The sequence below is a fragment of the Zootoca vivipara genome, chromosome 1 (assembly GCF_963506605.1).
Source record: "Zootoca vivipara chromosome 1, rZooViv1.1, whole genome shotgun sequence".
NCBI classification, from domain to species: Eukaryota; Metazoa; Chordata; class Lepidosauria; order Squamata; family Lacertidae; genus Zootoca; species Zootoca vivipara.
Window position 1 is genome coordinate 106,461,509 of NC_083276.1, and position 14,340 is coordinate 106,475,848.

General features: G+C 40.4%; 1 protein-coding gene across 4 annotated transcripts in view; it reads right to left on the bottom strand.

The window, feature by feature from the left end:
- The window catches only part of RBMS1 (RNA binding motif single stranded interacting protein 1), a 121,598-nt gene that overhangs the window by 40,922 nt on the left and 66,336 nt on the right, over positions 1–14,340 (bottom strand). For all 4 annotated transcript variants that reach the window (XM_035132434.2, XM_035132425.2, XM_035132416.2 and 1 more), the window contains exon 2: positions 10,518–10,693. In XM_035132434.2, the coding sequence (XP_034988325.1) occupies positions 10,518–10,693 (176 nt within the window). The remainder of the gene's footprint in view (positions 1–10,517; positions 10,694–14,340) is intronic.

Sequence of the window (14,340 nt, forward strand, 5' to 3'; positions counted from 1 at the left end):
TATGCCCCCCCCCTTTTCAGGAAAAGGCAGAGGAGAGTCACACTCTGTGCACTCTTATGAGGGAATAAACCCCACTGAATATAATAGGACTTACTTCACTGTTAATTTAGGACAGAGAAATGGACTAGGCCTATAACTATGGATAATGGGGATGCTATATACCTTTAGGGAAAGTGAACAAAGCATTCTGGAAGCAAAGGAGGAGCAGAAGCAAAGACAGAAGTTCAGTCTCCTTCAAAGTACTGACATCAGTGTCAAAGCATGACCCTGCATGTGTTTTCCCAAGAGGCTCTGTAGTGCTGTAGGGAAGGGTTACAGCAAGATGTGCATCCCACTGTGATAGGAATGTCCACATCGCCTGGTGGCCAGCAGCATTAGTAGAACTTCAAACCAATTTAGGATTTTATTCTGGAGTGTTTTGACATATGCTTGCATGTACCTGTGAGATGACTTTGTTCAAAGATAGAAGAGGGCCAAATTATTTTCACAACATAAAAATAATTATATTCTTTTAACAAATGTTTTGAATTGTACTTCCATGTTGCTATGAAGCTTGACCCTTCTGGGACCAGGTAAATATAACTTTATGCTTCACAGTTTCAAAGAAAGTTCATGGTTGTTTTCTATGAAGTACTTATGCATAATAATAATTTAATTCAGTTATTAAATGTGTATACAGCCCTTCATCCGAAGACCACAGAGCAGTTCACAACATAAAAACACAAAATATACAAAAAACCCCAAAATCAGCCATATTAAGATTTATAATTTAGAAGAATGAATTCTCTTGCATTGTATCACCCAATGGCCATGTTTGCACACCATGGGAAGTCATACACCATGACTTAATGCATACAAGTGAATTGTGTCCACTTTGCTCCTTCCTATTAGCTTGCAAAGGAAACAAAGTCTGGCTTAGCAGTATGCCTAAATTCAAACAAACCTTGATCAAAGAACAAAAATTGGCTTACCAATCATGGTTTAAGGCTTACTGTGATGTGTGGATGCAGCCAATGCCTTTTTCTGGTTGTTTCATAACAATTTGTGTCAGCGCCACATTTCTTTTGCTGGCACATCTTTGGATCCAACCCATGACATTTAAATTGTCTTGTGTATGCAAAGCTTGCTATGGAAAAGTTCAGCTGTGCAATAATTTTGGCATAGGAAATGAAATGAAGGCTATGCAAACAAGAGGAAAGGAGGGAAATGCTTCAGAAGTCAGGAAATGTTTCTTTCCTCCTGTTTGTAGAGACTGGGTACCAGCCTGTGTAGTCCAAAATCCAACTGGAAGTGCAGTAACCCACACATTCTTCTAGCCTTGAACAGGCATTTTTTGGTCAAAATTAAACTCAGTTGTTTCATTATGGGGAATGCATTTTGGTATACTAATAGAAGAATAGGGAATTAAGTGTATTATGGCTGTGTCATCTCTAGGACATTTTGAATAAACACATCAAAGTGCATTTCCTAATCATGACTATAAGATCTGTTACTAGTTTACAGAGAGGAAAGCAACCGTTTTTGTTACAGAAGTTTCAATGTGAAAGTTTCCACCAAACAGATGACAGAGCCTGGCAAGACACATCAAAGCATCCTTTAATTTTAAGAATATGGTATTCCATGAAAACATGTGATACAACACCATGCTCTAGTCATTGGGCTGGATCCAAAGAACTATGAGTGGAAAGAAAATAGTCATTGGCTCTGTTCTGCAACACTCAAACAGATCACAAAGTGGGAGCAACTATGGCTCAGTGGCACAGTGCATGCTCTACAAGTAGAATATCCCAAGTTGAATCCCCAGCATTTAGAGTTATAAGCAGGGAACTCACCAGAACTGAGTTCTGGCACCTCTCAGGTGGGCATCATTCCCATTATAAGAGAACAAGAGAGGCATTCACGTTGAGTTCCAACACCTCTTTTTCTAGAAAAATAGCACTGGTTATAAGGCTCAGGTAACAGGTGATAGGAAAGAACTCTGTCCAACTGTGGGATGCCACAAGCCATAGGAATATTGCCATGTATACACCAAGAACAAGCACACACACTTCCTGTGGGAACAGAAATAATTTTGTTTTCTTTATAAAGCAAGGCCAAAAGGTTAAGCTAATCAAGTATTTACTGTGTTTCACAGCAATGTGCAGAACACAAACGAATGAAAAATCCAATAAAATAAATAAAATCCAAGCTTGCAGGCGACCCTTTACTGACCAAGGATCTCTGGTAATGAATAGGCATAGCAAGATCAATAGTATAGACAGACACCTAAAGAGAGCCAATTACACTGAACAGTGAATTGTGAAAAATTAATGTGGCATTCATACAAGCAAAATTCATAGTTTGCTTTTTGTGATTTAGCAAGAGGAGAGTGTAGCAATCACTAATCTCAAAATTTGATTACTTTGGTCTGGTGATGGTGCAATGTTCTTGTTGCCTAACCATGTTTAGGAGACTGGGATCATCTCATCTGAGAGCAACACATGTGCTCTTCTTCTACCTCTCATTACTATTGGTCTTGAAACATACAAGAAAGAACATGAATAGGCTTAATTGGGACAGAAGAGTAATTGATGCCCTTATATTCCCATGCTCTTCTATTTAACTATTGTAAATTTGTCAATTACCCTCCAAAACAATGGTCTGGAATCCATTATATGGTGTAGAAACTTTTCCATTATTGTAGTTTTCCATAGGAAAATATTTCACCTTTAAAACTGATCACACTAACATTATACACACAATACAAACTGAGCAAATAGAAAAGATACTGTATCTAAAAATCAAAGTTGTAATTCTTTTTTCATAGCTTCATTTTTCTCTTAAAATCTAACTGCACACTAATGCATTGTCTTTAACATTATTTACACATACAGTATTCCAATGAAGTAACAAGAACTACTAAGCCAAGCTGTGCCTTTCTATCTAGTAGCAACACCCCCCCCCCAAAAGCTGTGCAACAGACTAATCTGGCAAGTTGTTGCTGGTTGGAGGAACATGGGAAGCTGTCCATCTAGGTCAGTACAGTCTATACTTGTTGGGACTGGCTCTATTGGGGACATTCCCAGCCCTACCTTAGAGATGCCAGGGATTGATCATGGAGCCTTATGCAAGTGGTTGCTGTATCACAGACTTATGGTCCTTCCTCAAACTTGGAGAGTGCCTCTGATTCAACAGGAGAAACTAAGGCTAGCATAAAACATGAGGGAAACCACGAGGGAAAACACAGAAGTGCCTGAACACACGTATGTGACTATCTTTTTAAAGTATGTCATTCCCCCCTTTTAAAAGGCTAAGTTATTAGAATCCCAGTATTCTGCCTGCCCCATCAAAAGGTATTAAAAATTAAAGAACAGTAGCTCACCAGGACAAGATAACTAAAGATTACAAATATATTACAAATATATACAGTATTAATATGTATATAGCAGGTGTGGGGAGCCTATGGCCCTCCAGATATTGTTGGACCCCCAACTCCCATCAATCTTAATCCACACAGGTAATGGTCAAGGATGATGGGAATTGCAATCCAAAAAATATATGGAGGGTCACAGTTTCCCACCCTGATGTGTGGAGAGTGCTTCCCTTCTGCAAGGGGAATTCCCAAGCCTCCACCAATACTGAACTGAACAGTAAGCTTGGCCTCAGAAACAAGCCAGGTTTAATGTGCCTACCAACCCCAACTCCCTGATAATAGAGAGAAGGAAAACGTTTATCTTCAGAGCAAAAACTTATTATGCTCCCAGCTGGCTTTATTCTTATCTTGGCTTCCTCATCTCAGAGGTGAGTCCTCCCATGTTGGTCACTCCAGGTCTAACGCTATGTCCATTTAAGACTGCTAGCTAGCCTCCCCTTCTCCCACCAGGCCTAATAGGAAGCATTACCTTTCTGAGAATTGGAGTGATACCTGAAGCTGTTTTGCCCAGGGACTTCTGGGGTGGTGCCTAACCATAACATATCAAAATGAAGCAACAAACAAACAACCTTAATTGATAAGCCCAGTTCGGAGCACCCTACTGGGAAAAGGCCAAAGTAATTTCAGAGGAGAGGAGAGAGCAACAAGAGGTTGCTTCTCTCTTGAATCTTACTGCCCAGTATAATCACTCAGCCAAGACTTCAAAACAAGTACTTCAATATTAGCTGCAACACTGGATAAGACTATATTGAAATACATTAATCAAGATCAAAACAGGATCCTTGCCAAAGTGGTAACAATTTACACCACAAAGGAATTCCTTGAATTGAAAAAGATCAGCATTTCCTCCTCTGATTCCAGAATTAGAAAGAGCTGTCATTAAATTGGGGGGGGGGGGAGAAGAGAAATTATTGTTATTATTAAACTGAAGGCATTAAAGATGCTTAATAAGAATGATAAAATTAAAAGTACTGGGATAATTTAAATAAATCCTTCCTCTAAAGACTGAATCAATGGTTAGGTTTCCGAAATAGTTAATGACCATCAAACAGTGGAGTCTCATTCCCACAACACTGCTTACCATCTTTGTTCAGCAAGCATAGCCATTATGCTCTTGGGTCCCATTATCCCGGATCACCTGATGAGAGCTGCAGTCCAACAACATCTGGAAAGTGCCATGTGGGCTACTCCTGCTGTGTAGGATATTTTTTTAAAAAATAAAATGATGCAAATGTGCATTGCTTAAAGAGTGTGGCTTAGCAGCAGAGCACAGAAGGTCCCAGATTCAATCCTTGGCATCTCTAGATGGGATTGTGGAAAACTCCTGTCTCAAATGCTGCATAGCAGCAGAGAAGCTGCCTGTTGCTGTAGACTACACTGAGCAAGATTGCTCTAGTAGTAAAAGGTAGTTAAGGTAGATGCATTCTCTTTAAGGCAGCTTCTTCCTATGTTCCTACAACATAGCAGTTTGCATATTTTCCTTTTGATGTACAAGGCATGCTAATGTATGGCAAAGAGTATGCCAGGGAACATGTTCAGATATTTATGCAGAAAGATTTTATTATTTCTTGTTTGGTAATGCATTAAAAAAAATAACTTAGGCACAAAGGGAAGGATCTTTCTATATCTCCATTTCCCAGACCAGAGAATAGGATAAGTGCACACAGATCTGCTAATCAGCTGAGGTACCTCAATTTCTAACTACAGTGGTACCTCTACTTACGAATAACTCTACTTACGAATGTTTCTACTTAAGAACGGAGCTCCATCCGCCATCTTGGATGCGGTTTAGATAGGATTTTTTCTACTTACGAATTTTTAGATAGGGTTGCTTCGACTTACAAATTTTTTCTCCCAATGCATTCCTATGGGATTTGACTTACAATTTTTTTCAACTTACGAATGTGCATTCAGAACGCATAAAATTCGTAAGTAGAGGTACCACTGTAGTATCTTTTTTTGCCACCCAGAAAGTAAGAAAGTGTGATTGATTCACTGATGCACACCGATCTCTTTGTGGCCCTTCAGTAATCCAAGATCAAGCAAGAAGAAGATTCATAGATCCGCAGCCCTGCCCATCAGTGGCTGTTGTTTGGAGGCAGGAGACAAAGGAGTTTAATTCCCAACCGCATGCAAGTCCTCCTTTTTTAAGGACAGCTAGCGGGAGACATGGTGCAGTGAGAAGAAGCTGTTAAAGCAAATGTCTGTTCTAGTGGGAATGAGCGATGCATTTGTGCATAAAACTCAACACTGAAAACTTTCTTCCCAGTGTTCTTCTGATAGAATGAGGATCTTGCCAGTTCAGAGACATGTGCATACTTCTTGAGTAAGAAGAGGTGAGTGCCATGCCACTAATGGTGCAGCATTACTACACCACTCAGTTAAGAACAGTAGTAAGATTGGCAATAGTGATCATTATGATTAGGGTTACTTAGTTGAAACTAGCAACATGTTAGCCTGAATGGAATGCACATGCTCTGCACCATGATCTCCTCAACACAAAATACTCAGTCATGACTTGAAGGAACAAGATCTTATTGATGGGGTTCACAAGAATGGAAACAGCGGAGAAAGCGGAGGAAACTGTCAGTCAGGTCTTCTGTGTTCTTGCCAATAAAGCATTTAAATCTTGCTACATGCAACTTTCCTCATATCAACTAAAAAATCAGTGGTACCAAGTCAAGGTGCCATTGTTTTTGGCATACATTTTAAAACCTGCTTTGCTGGTTTTCCATACTTATGGCTAAGTTTGTAACAAATACTCAAGTGTTTATCTTAATTTTGTTTACTTTAACTTTTTACATCCCACTTTTTCAGCTGTTATGAGTGGCCAAAATCAGCTTAGAACTAAACTATTTGAATGTAATAATGATAAGCAGGTAAGAACCAGTGCAGCATGTATAATATTCCAAAGAAGAAATGGGAAAACAAAGTACATTGACAAACAACAGCTGGGCATATAAGCCTGCTGATACAAACCAGTTTTCACTGCGATAGTAGGAGCCAAACCATAATCAAGAGCAATGTGTTTCATAATCTGAAAATTACTAGGGATAAGGCCCTCTTTGGCACCACCACCAACAAAGCCTCCTACTTGAATTACAGATGGCAAGAGAGACCTGTAACAATGGGAATGTGAAGTGCTCTTCATGAGGGTTCTAGGTAGTCAAGCAACAAGGCCTTCTTTCAGGATACACCATTTCATAGTAACTACTATCTCAGAACTATGCATTCATGAAATTGGGAAGCAAATGAGGAAAACCTAAGGTTATTAATTTAGTTAGTAAAGGTAAAGGTACCCCTGATCATTGGGTCCAGTCGCAGACGACTCTGGGGTTGCGTGCTCATCTCGCTCTATAGGCCGAGGGGGCCGGCGTTTGTCTGCAGACAGCTTCTGGGTCATGTGGCCAGCCAGACTAAGCCGCTTCTGGCGAACCAGAGCAGTGCACGGAAACACCATTTACCTTCCCGCTGGAGCAGTACCTATTTATCTACTTGCACTTGATGTGCTTTTGAACTGCTAGGTGGGCAGGAGCTGGGACCGAACAATGGGCACTCAACCCCATCACGGGGATTCGAACTGCCGACCTTCCAATCGGCAAGCCCTAGGCTCTGTGGTTTAGACCACAGCGCCACCCGCGTCCCTCATTAATTTAGTTACCCATGCAGAAATGAAGACAATTCATCTAACTACACAATGATGTAGAAATACCTGCAAGCTTGCTGGTGATACTCAAATATACAGAAATAGGCTACATGTGTAGCAGAAAAGCTTATTGCTGGACTGTTACATCTAAATGTTTTGCGCCTAAAGCCATCAACTCAGCTACCTCTTGGATTATGCTGAAACTACCTGCCTACAAAAAAAGAGTTTTGCTTCCTTGGTGCTAAAGTGTTCAACTTTCTAAGGCCAGATGTGCATCTTCTGAAGTTCAAGTAGGGTTATAAAGGCATAAATCCAAAAGATTTACAGTCTCTCTGGTTCATGTATCACAAAGCTAGTCTTTAAGAGACTGTGGTCCATTATTACATCAATCCTGGAAGAGCACTGTGATCTGTGGCCGTAATTATATCACTAATTTTATTATCATAAGAACAGCTGCTTTTCTAATTGTAGTTCAGTTTAATGTCTATGTGTGGCAGCCATAACAGCAACATTATAGGAAGAGGAAGAACTTGAGCAAAGCTTTATTTCTGATATTTTATTATATATGCTTGACAGGATTTTTAAAAAGAAACAAATCAAAATAGATTTTGAATAGAATATTCAAAGCTAGATATGTCAATCATGTTTCAGCAGCAAGAGGGCCACTTAAGAACAGAACACCACTTAATACTAAAAAAAGATAAATGTGCAAAAAAGAGAGAGTTTTATCTTGGAATATCTCCAACCAATGGACTCCTGACACAGGCATTGGTAAGTTACACTGCTTCTTAGCAGCAGCCTGGTGTTCTTACCACAAACGGTTTTGCTCTATGACTGGTGGTGAACCTGTGGCTCTCCAGATATTGTTGGACTCCAACTCCCATCAGCCCCAGCAAGGATTGTCAGGGATGGTGGGAGCTAAAGTTCAACATCACCATCTCTATTCTATAATACCCAACTATAGAATGAATGGGGGGCGGCCAAGAAAAGGCCACCATCACAAAAAAGTGCTATGCATAAGAATTCCTATCCTTGGATCAAAGTACAACATGTTCTTAAGTTCTGAACCATGGGGCTTATATAGGTATTCACCTCATCCATCTTTTGCTTCAGTGAGATGCTCATAGTTCAGTAATATTTTTCCCTTGAGAAGCATTTGTATGATAATGTGAAAATACAAAGCACTGGCTGCAAATCACCTCAACAAAAAGTCCGATTGAGCACAATCCTCAAATCATTCCACAGTCTCTCAAAGAGCAGAGGGAGGACTTGGCTGTCCTAAAGCAAAACAACACTGGTGCATTTGTGTTTCAAAATAGGGCAACCTATTGAAAACAGAGTCCTGTCCCCCCACTTTCAATGAGAGCTCCACTAATGCCATCTGAAAACACCTGCTCTCCCAAGCGAGTGTTTGACATACACTATACAGAAGTCTGTTCCAATCTGGCAGGAAAAGCACAAGCTGTACACCCGTTAGAAAGAACAGATGAATAGAGGTGAGGAATAGAAGATACCCAAAGAGGAAACATACTGGCAACAAGAAATGGTCTCCCCAGCAAAAGTACTTTCTCCACATTAATCTGTTTAAAAAGCACCCAAAGCAGTACAAAAAAGAATGCAAACATTATAACTGTACTGCTACAAATAAGGAGGTAAAAAACACAACATGCCTGTAATTAGATAAGAGCTCTCTCAAGCAACTTCCCAAAAGAAGAAAATAACCAAAAGAATACAAACATGTTCAAGTTTATCACTGCCAGTAGCACTATGCCAAAACCGAGCTGAATGCAGTGGACAAAACAATAAGGGGCAGAAACAAATAGACACAGAAATAAGAGCTACACAAATATAGCAAAAGCTCCTTCTTAAAACCAGCCTGGTTCTGGTCAACTGTTATTTTATTATTAGCTGCTTATTTCTATTAGATTATGGTCGCAGAATCCAATGCTGTACACTTTAGGCTTTTGGGAGATGAAATAGGTAACTTATTTTCATGAAGCACAGCATACATTACTAAAATTATGGGAAAGTCTGCATGGCACTGTGTGAAACCTGCCTTAGCAGGTGAGCTAGCAAGTTGAGAAAGCATCGTTAATGTACACCATTCCAAAACTAGCAGCTTGAAACTCCAATCACTGTTTTACTACTATCCCGAAGCTGGGCAGTAATGAGAGCCTTTGAATCAAAGCACGAAAATCTCTTTAGAAGCTTTGCAGCAGTGTTGCTTTCCTACCTTGGAGACCAAGGCTGCAATCCTAACTTATCTGGGAGTAAACCACAAGGTTTTCAGTAGGATTGACTTCTGAGTAGGCACGGTTGGGATTGTGCTGTGAGTACCTTATTGTGACACAAGTTTTCACAAGGCAATAACTCATGTGATAATGCACCAGTCAGTCTACATGGAGCCACAGAGCTCTCTTGTTTTCCAAGTATCATTAAATTGGTTATTGCTGCCATGCAATCATTATACAAGACAAGAAAATGTGTCACTCTACATACAGGACTGAAAACGGAATAGTCTCAGTAGAGTTTTGTATTCAGTTGAAGATCTATTTAGAAATATAAGTAACTTTTACAGCATTGAAAAGATTTGCTCAAAGGGGAGAGTAAATTGAAATATTTAATATAAATTCTGATCCTTATATTCAAAGATCACACATAGTAGTCCCACGTTCTGCTGAAAAATGTAATAGTGTCCCTTTGGACCTCATGCCTTTCACAGAACCTGCCAACTACACACACCACCAGAACAGTCCGCGGCCATGATATCCGAAGAATTCAGAACAGAAATACAAATTAACAGTTTAGGTGTAATTTTTAAAGTCAAACTGGGGAGATTTGTATCACTTTGCCCCTCTTGCCAAGTACAGGGTGCAACATTTGCTGCTGTGGTATCAAACCACTTTGTATGTTATTGCTGCTAAAAGCACATTAATAAGGCAGTGTTGTCTGAGAGAGAAATTTAGCAGGGAACAACATTGTCCAAAGAGAAATTAAACGGGAAGAACTTGGCTTGTGCTTAACTTTCCACAATCTATAAAATTAATACAGTGTCAACTTGGCAAAGGCCAGCTAGTTTTTATCTTCTTGAACCATTTGCTTCTAAATGTTAAGGACTATGTTGAAAGAAGTTAACTTTCACAGACCCACATATGTTGCCTGCAGTGACTCAAGCCTCATGCACCCTATCTGGATATCTTTTGTTAGAGAAATCTGGGCCTGTTCTATCTACATAGTTGCCACTTGATTCAGTTATAAACTTAATGGGTTTGATCCAAATAATTGTGAGTGGAAGGAAAACCGCCACTAGCACTGCTCCACAAATGCGCATCCAAGAACTTGAACATATAGTGCTACGCTTTGGTATTTATTTATTTAGGAGTTGTCTGCATGCCCTGCACAAAATCACTTAAAGCACGTTCTCACTTTAACGACATAATTTTCAAAATGTATACTTACGGTTGGCATAGTTTTACTAAGTCCTGGTCAGTGGTGTTTGGTGGCAGACCTCGGATATAAAGATTTGTTTTGCTTAATTGATCCCATCCTGAGTTGCTGCTGCTGCTGTTGTTGCTATTGCTGCTGGTGATGATGGGGCTAGGAGGAGCCATTGGATGGGCAGGCACGATGGGCTGCTGAAAAAGAAAGTAAGAGCAGAGGAGCTCATTTAGGACATACAATATGAACTGCACAGCACCTTGATTCATCCTGAGAATTACTCCGTGGTACAAATATCCCTGCTTGCACAACACTTTGGAAGCCTACAGAGCAAGTCACTCAGAGCACGCAAGTAGATGACACACATATTATGGTGCAAATACATGACATTGCCCTTTCACAGGATGGCATGTAGTACAAAGTAGAATGTTTCTCTTTAAGCAGACAAGCACAACGGAAGATGTAGAGAACATAAACCTATTATTATTGGCATGTCTCTCTTTGACCAGGCTTAAGCCTCCAACTTGAAATAAGGCTGTCGAATCAGCATGAGCTGACTATATCTACAGCACTTGTCTACCCTAGACATCCTGCACTATGTGGTGCACTATTAGGAAGAACTTCCTGACAGTAAGAGCTGTTCAACAGTGGAATTTGCTGCCAAGAAGTGTGGTGGAGTCTCCTTTTTTTGGAGGTCTTTAAGCAGAGGCTTGACAGCCATATGTCAAGAATGCTTTGATGGTGTTTCCTGCTTAGCAGGGGGTTGGACTGGATGGCCCTTGTGGTCTCTTCCAACTCTATGATTCTATGTCACATCATGGAAAGTTATCCACTCCTTTGTGCAGGGGGAAGCAAGAAGAAATTTTTCAGGTAGAGGCGATGTACATGCTTGATGATATATTATTTAAGTTCAAACCCACTGAATGGCTTAGTCCTCATTGGAAATACATACATAACTGAATTTACAACATAATTTTCTTCTTCTTCCAGTAGCACCTTAGAGACCAACTAAGTTTGTCATTGGTATGAGCTTTCGTGTGCATGCACACTTCTTCAGATACACTAATTATTTACAACAATTATTCTTTATTAATTTACTTCTCCTTTTTGTTACTGCTCTTCTGCTTCCTCACCCACCCGCCAAGATCTAGCTGTAAGCTCCTTGAAGCAAGAGTTGACATTTTTAGTTCTGTTGCAATGTACTATGTGCATTTATGGCATCCATTATCATAAGTGTACTGGATTACCAACCATATAGAATAACAAGTCTTGCTGAAGCAAAACCAGCATGGCTCTTGCAAGGGTAATCTGCCCTGCCTCCTGGATATGGAGAACATTCTTCTTGGATCAGCAACAGCTAGCCAAAGTTATGGGGTAAGCTAGTTAGCAAATGTTTATGTTGTTTTCTTCTGTTGGATTCTAGACCTCATAGTCTGTTTACTCCAAAAAAAAGTTTAAGCTTCAAAGTTAGTAATATGCTTCTTCTATGTTTTCTCTGGCCAGAATAATCATCCCAGCTGCAAAGCCAAAAAGAACAACCTCTCTGTTAACAAATATATTAGCTGGTAAGTGAAAACCCTGATATAAGAACTGATTCCCTTGTTTTTGACTGTTACCACACATATCCTCAAGGTCTGGGTTCAAGTAATACTAGAGTGACTTTCCTCCCCCAAATGCACATAATATGTTAAATGCATAAAATCAGGTCATAGGCTGTACTGGACCTTAACTATATAGTTACAGTTTTCATAGTGTCATATTTCTAATATTCTGTTATGATGTATATAAGCATCACTACACAATTATATTATTGGCCAACATTTTTATAGTCCCAGTGATGTTTGCTTTCCTGCCCTTTTTAGGATACCTATATTTTTAAACAGTTGAATAAAATATACAATGCAATATGAATGTGAATGATCTTCACACCCATAGACAAGAAGAGCAGGCATCAAATTAGGTCATATTTTCTGCATGTGTTCCTAGTTATAAAATTAACTTGGATTTTTCATGTTGAAACAAAGAATGTATATATAAACCACTCAGCATATTAAAAGCAACCACTATTTCTACAGCAAATATTTATATTACCAAATGAGGGAAAATGTTTAGAGGACAAGCCAAATGTTCCAACCAAAATTAAGCAGTTTTAAGCTCAAAGGAAAGAGTAAAGAAGATGCATAAATCACTCCAACTTAAATGAATGAAACCAAGAGTTTGACTTGCGTTGGACTGTGCCCTAGACTTGAGATCTTCAAAAACACTGGTGCTTGAAAGTCTAAGCCAGCTGCACAGACAAAGCATGAAAGTTTGGCAATGGAAAAATTGAAAGTCTTAATTCCAAGAGTTCCAAATTGTTCGTAAGTACTGTTTTAAACAATGTTTTTAGACATGCAAAAATTGTTCACCCTGAAAGCCAGTAGGTACTGTCTGAACCCTGAAAAGACCTAGTGGCTTAGTGCTTTGCCCTAAGAGAAGAGACTATAATTTGTGTTAAAAATGACATATTTCAGCGCAATGCTTATGGACACTATGGGCAGAAAAGTTCCACGGGTGGAAGCCTGCACAAGGGCTTCCATTAGTGCAATGGGGCTTCCCCTGGTCTTCTCAACTTGTACCCAAGATGCCCCCCCCAAAAAAAAATTGGCTTGGGAGAACTCTCAGAGTAGTGTATGTTGGAATGGGGGCTCATTCCATCTGGCAAGCTGAAAAGTGTGTGCTGACAGAACGACTGTCCTAACTGCTATGCTGAATTTCTCCCATGACTACTTAAAATTTGAGAAACACCTAAAGTTCAAAAGCCCTATGGACATTTCTATGGCATATACAAAGACAGTGGTACCCCGGGTTAAGAACTTAATTCGTTCCAGAGGTCCGTTCTTAACCTGAAACTGTTCTTAACCTGAGACACCACTTTAGCCAATGGGGCCTCCTCCTGCTGCTGCTGCGCCACCGGAGCACCAGGGGCGTAGCAAGGGGCAATGGGGGGGCGGGGTGCCCTGGGTTCCAGCCTGGGGAGGGTGACACTTGGCGTGCCCCTCCCCGCTCCTCACCTCCGCCCGCAAGCGCTGTACATACATACACGGTCCGTACGGGCTGTTGCTGGCCTTTTGACCTGGGCTGTTGCTGTGTGCCAGCTGCACCCTGCACGGACTGCACATGTGCAGCATCCTGCGCGTGTGCACTCCAAACATATGGACTGCGCATGTGCCACGCCCCGTGAGTGCACATGCGCGGGATGCCTCGCATGCACAATCAGCATGGGCTGCCACACATGTGCCACCCCCGGTACCAAGTGGGCTAGGACACCTCTGTGGCGCACAATTTCTGTTCTCATCCTGAAGCAAAATTCTTAACCCGAGGTACTATTTCTGGGTTTGTGGAGTCTGTAACTTGAAGCGTATGTAACCCGAGGTACCACTGTAGCAGCTGAAAGCCAATTACTTTGATAATTGAACCCAAGTAAGTAGGATGAAGAATAAGAAATTAGAACCAGTTTCTACTGTAGCCCTACTCAATTGTTGAAGTGGGCATGGAAATTTCTAATACTGCAGACACATCTCTCCCCCCTCTATATATATGCTTCCACAGCACAGCAGTCAGCCATACATTTCATTTTTAAATATCTCAAAAAAAAAATTGTAACCATGGGAGGGTGGTTGGACTGTCATAACACGGTTTCATTAAGATGAAAGAATTTTGTTCCCAAAAATCATCTACAGACAAAGATATTTTTGGTCAACACAAAGTAAAAAACCTGAGTCCTGTTTCAACACTAGTGAGGCCGATTTGCAGAAAAGTCCCTTATTCAAAATAACATGTGCAATAAGTTTCAGGATGGGAG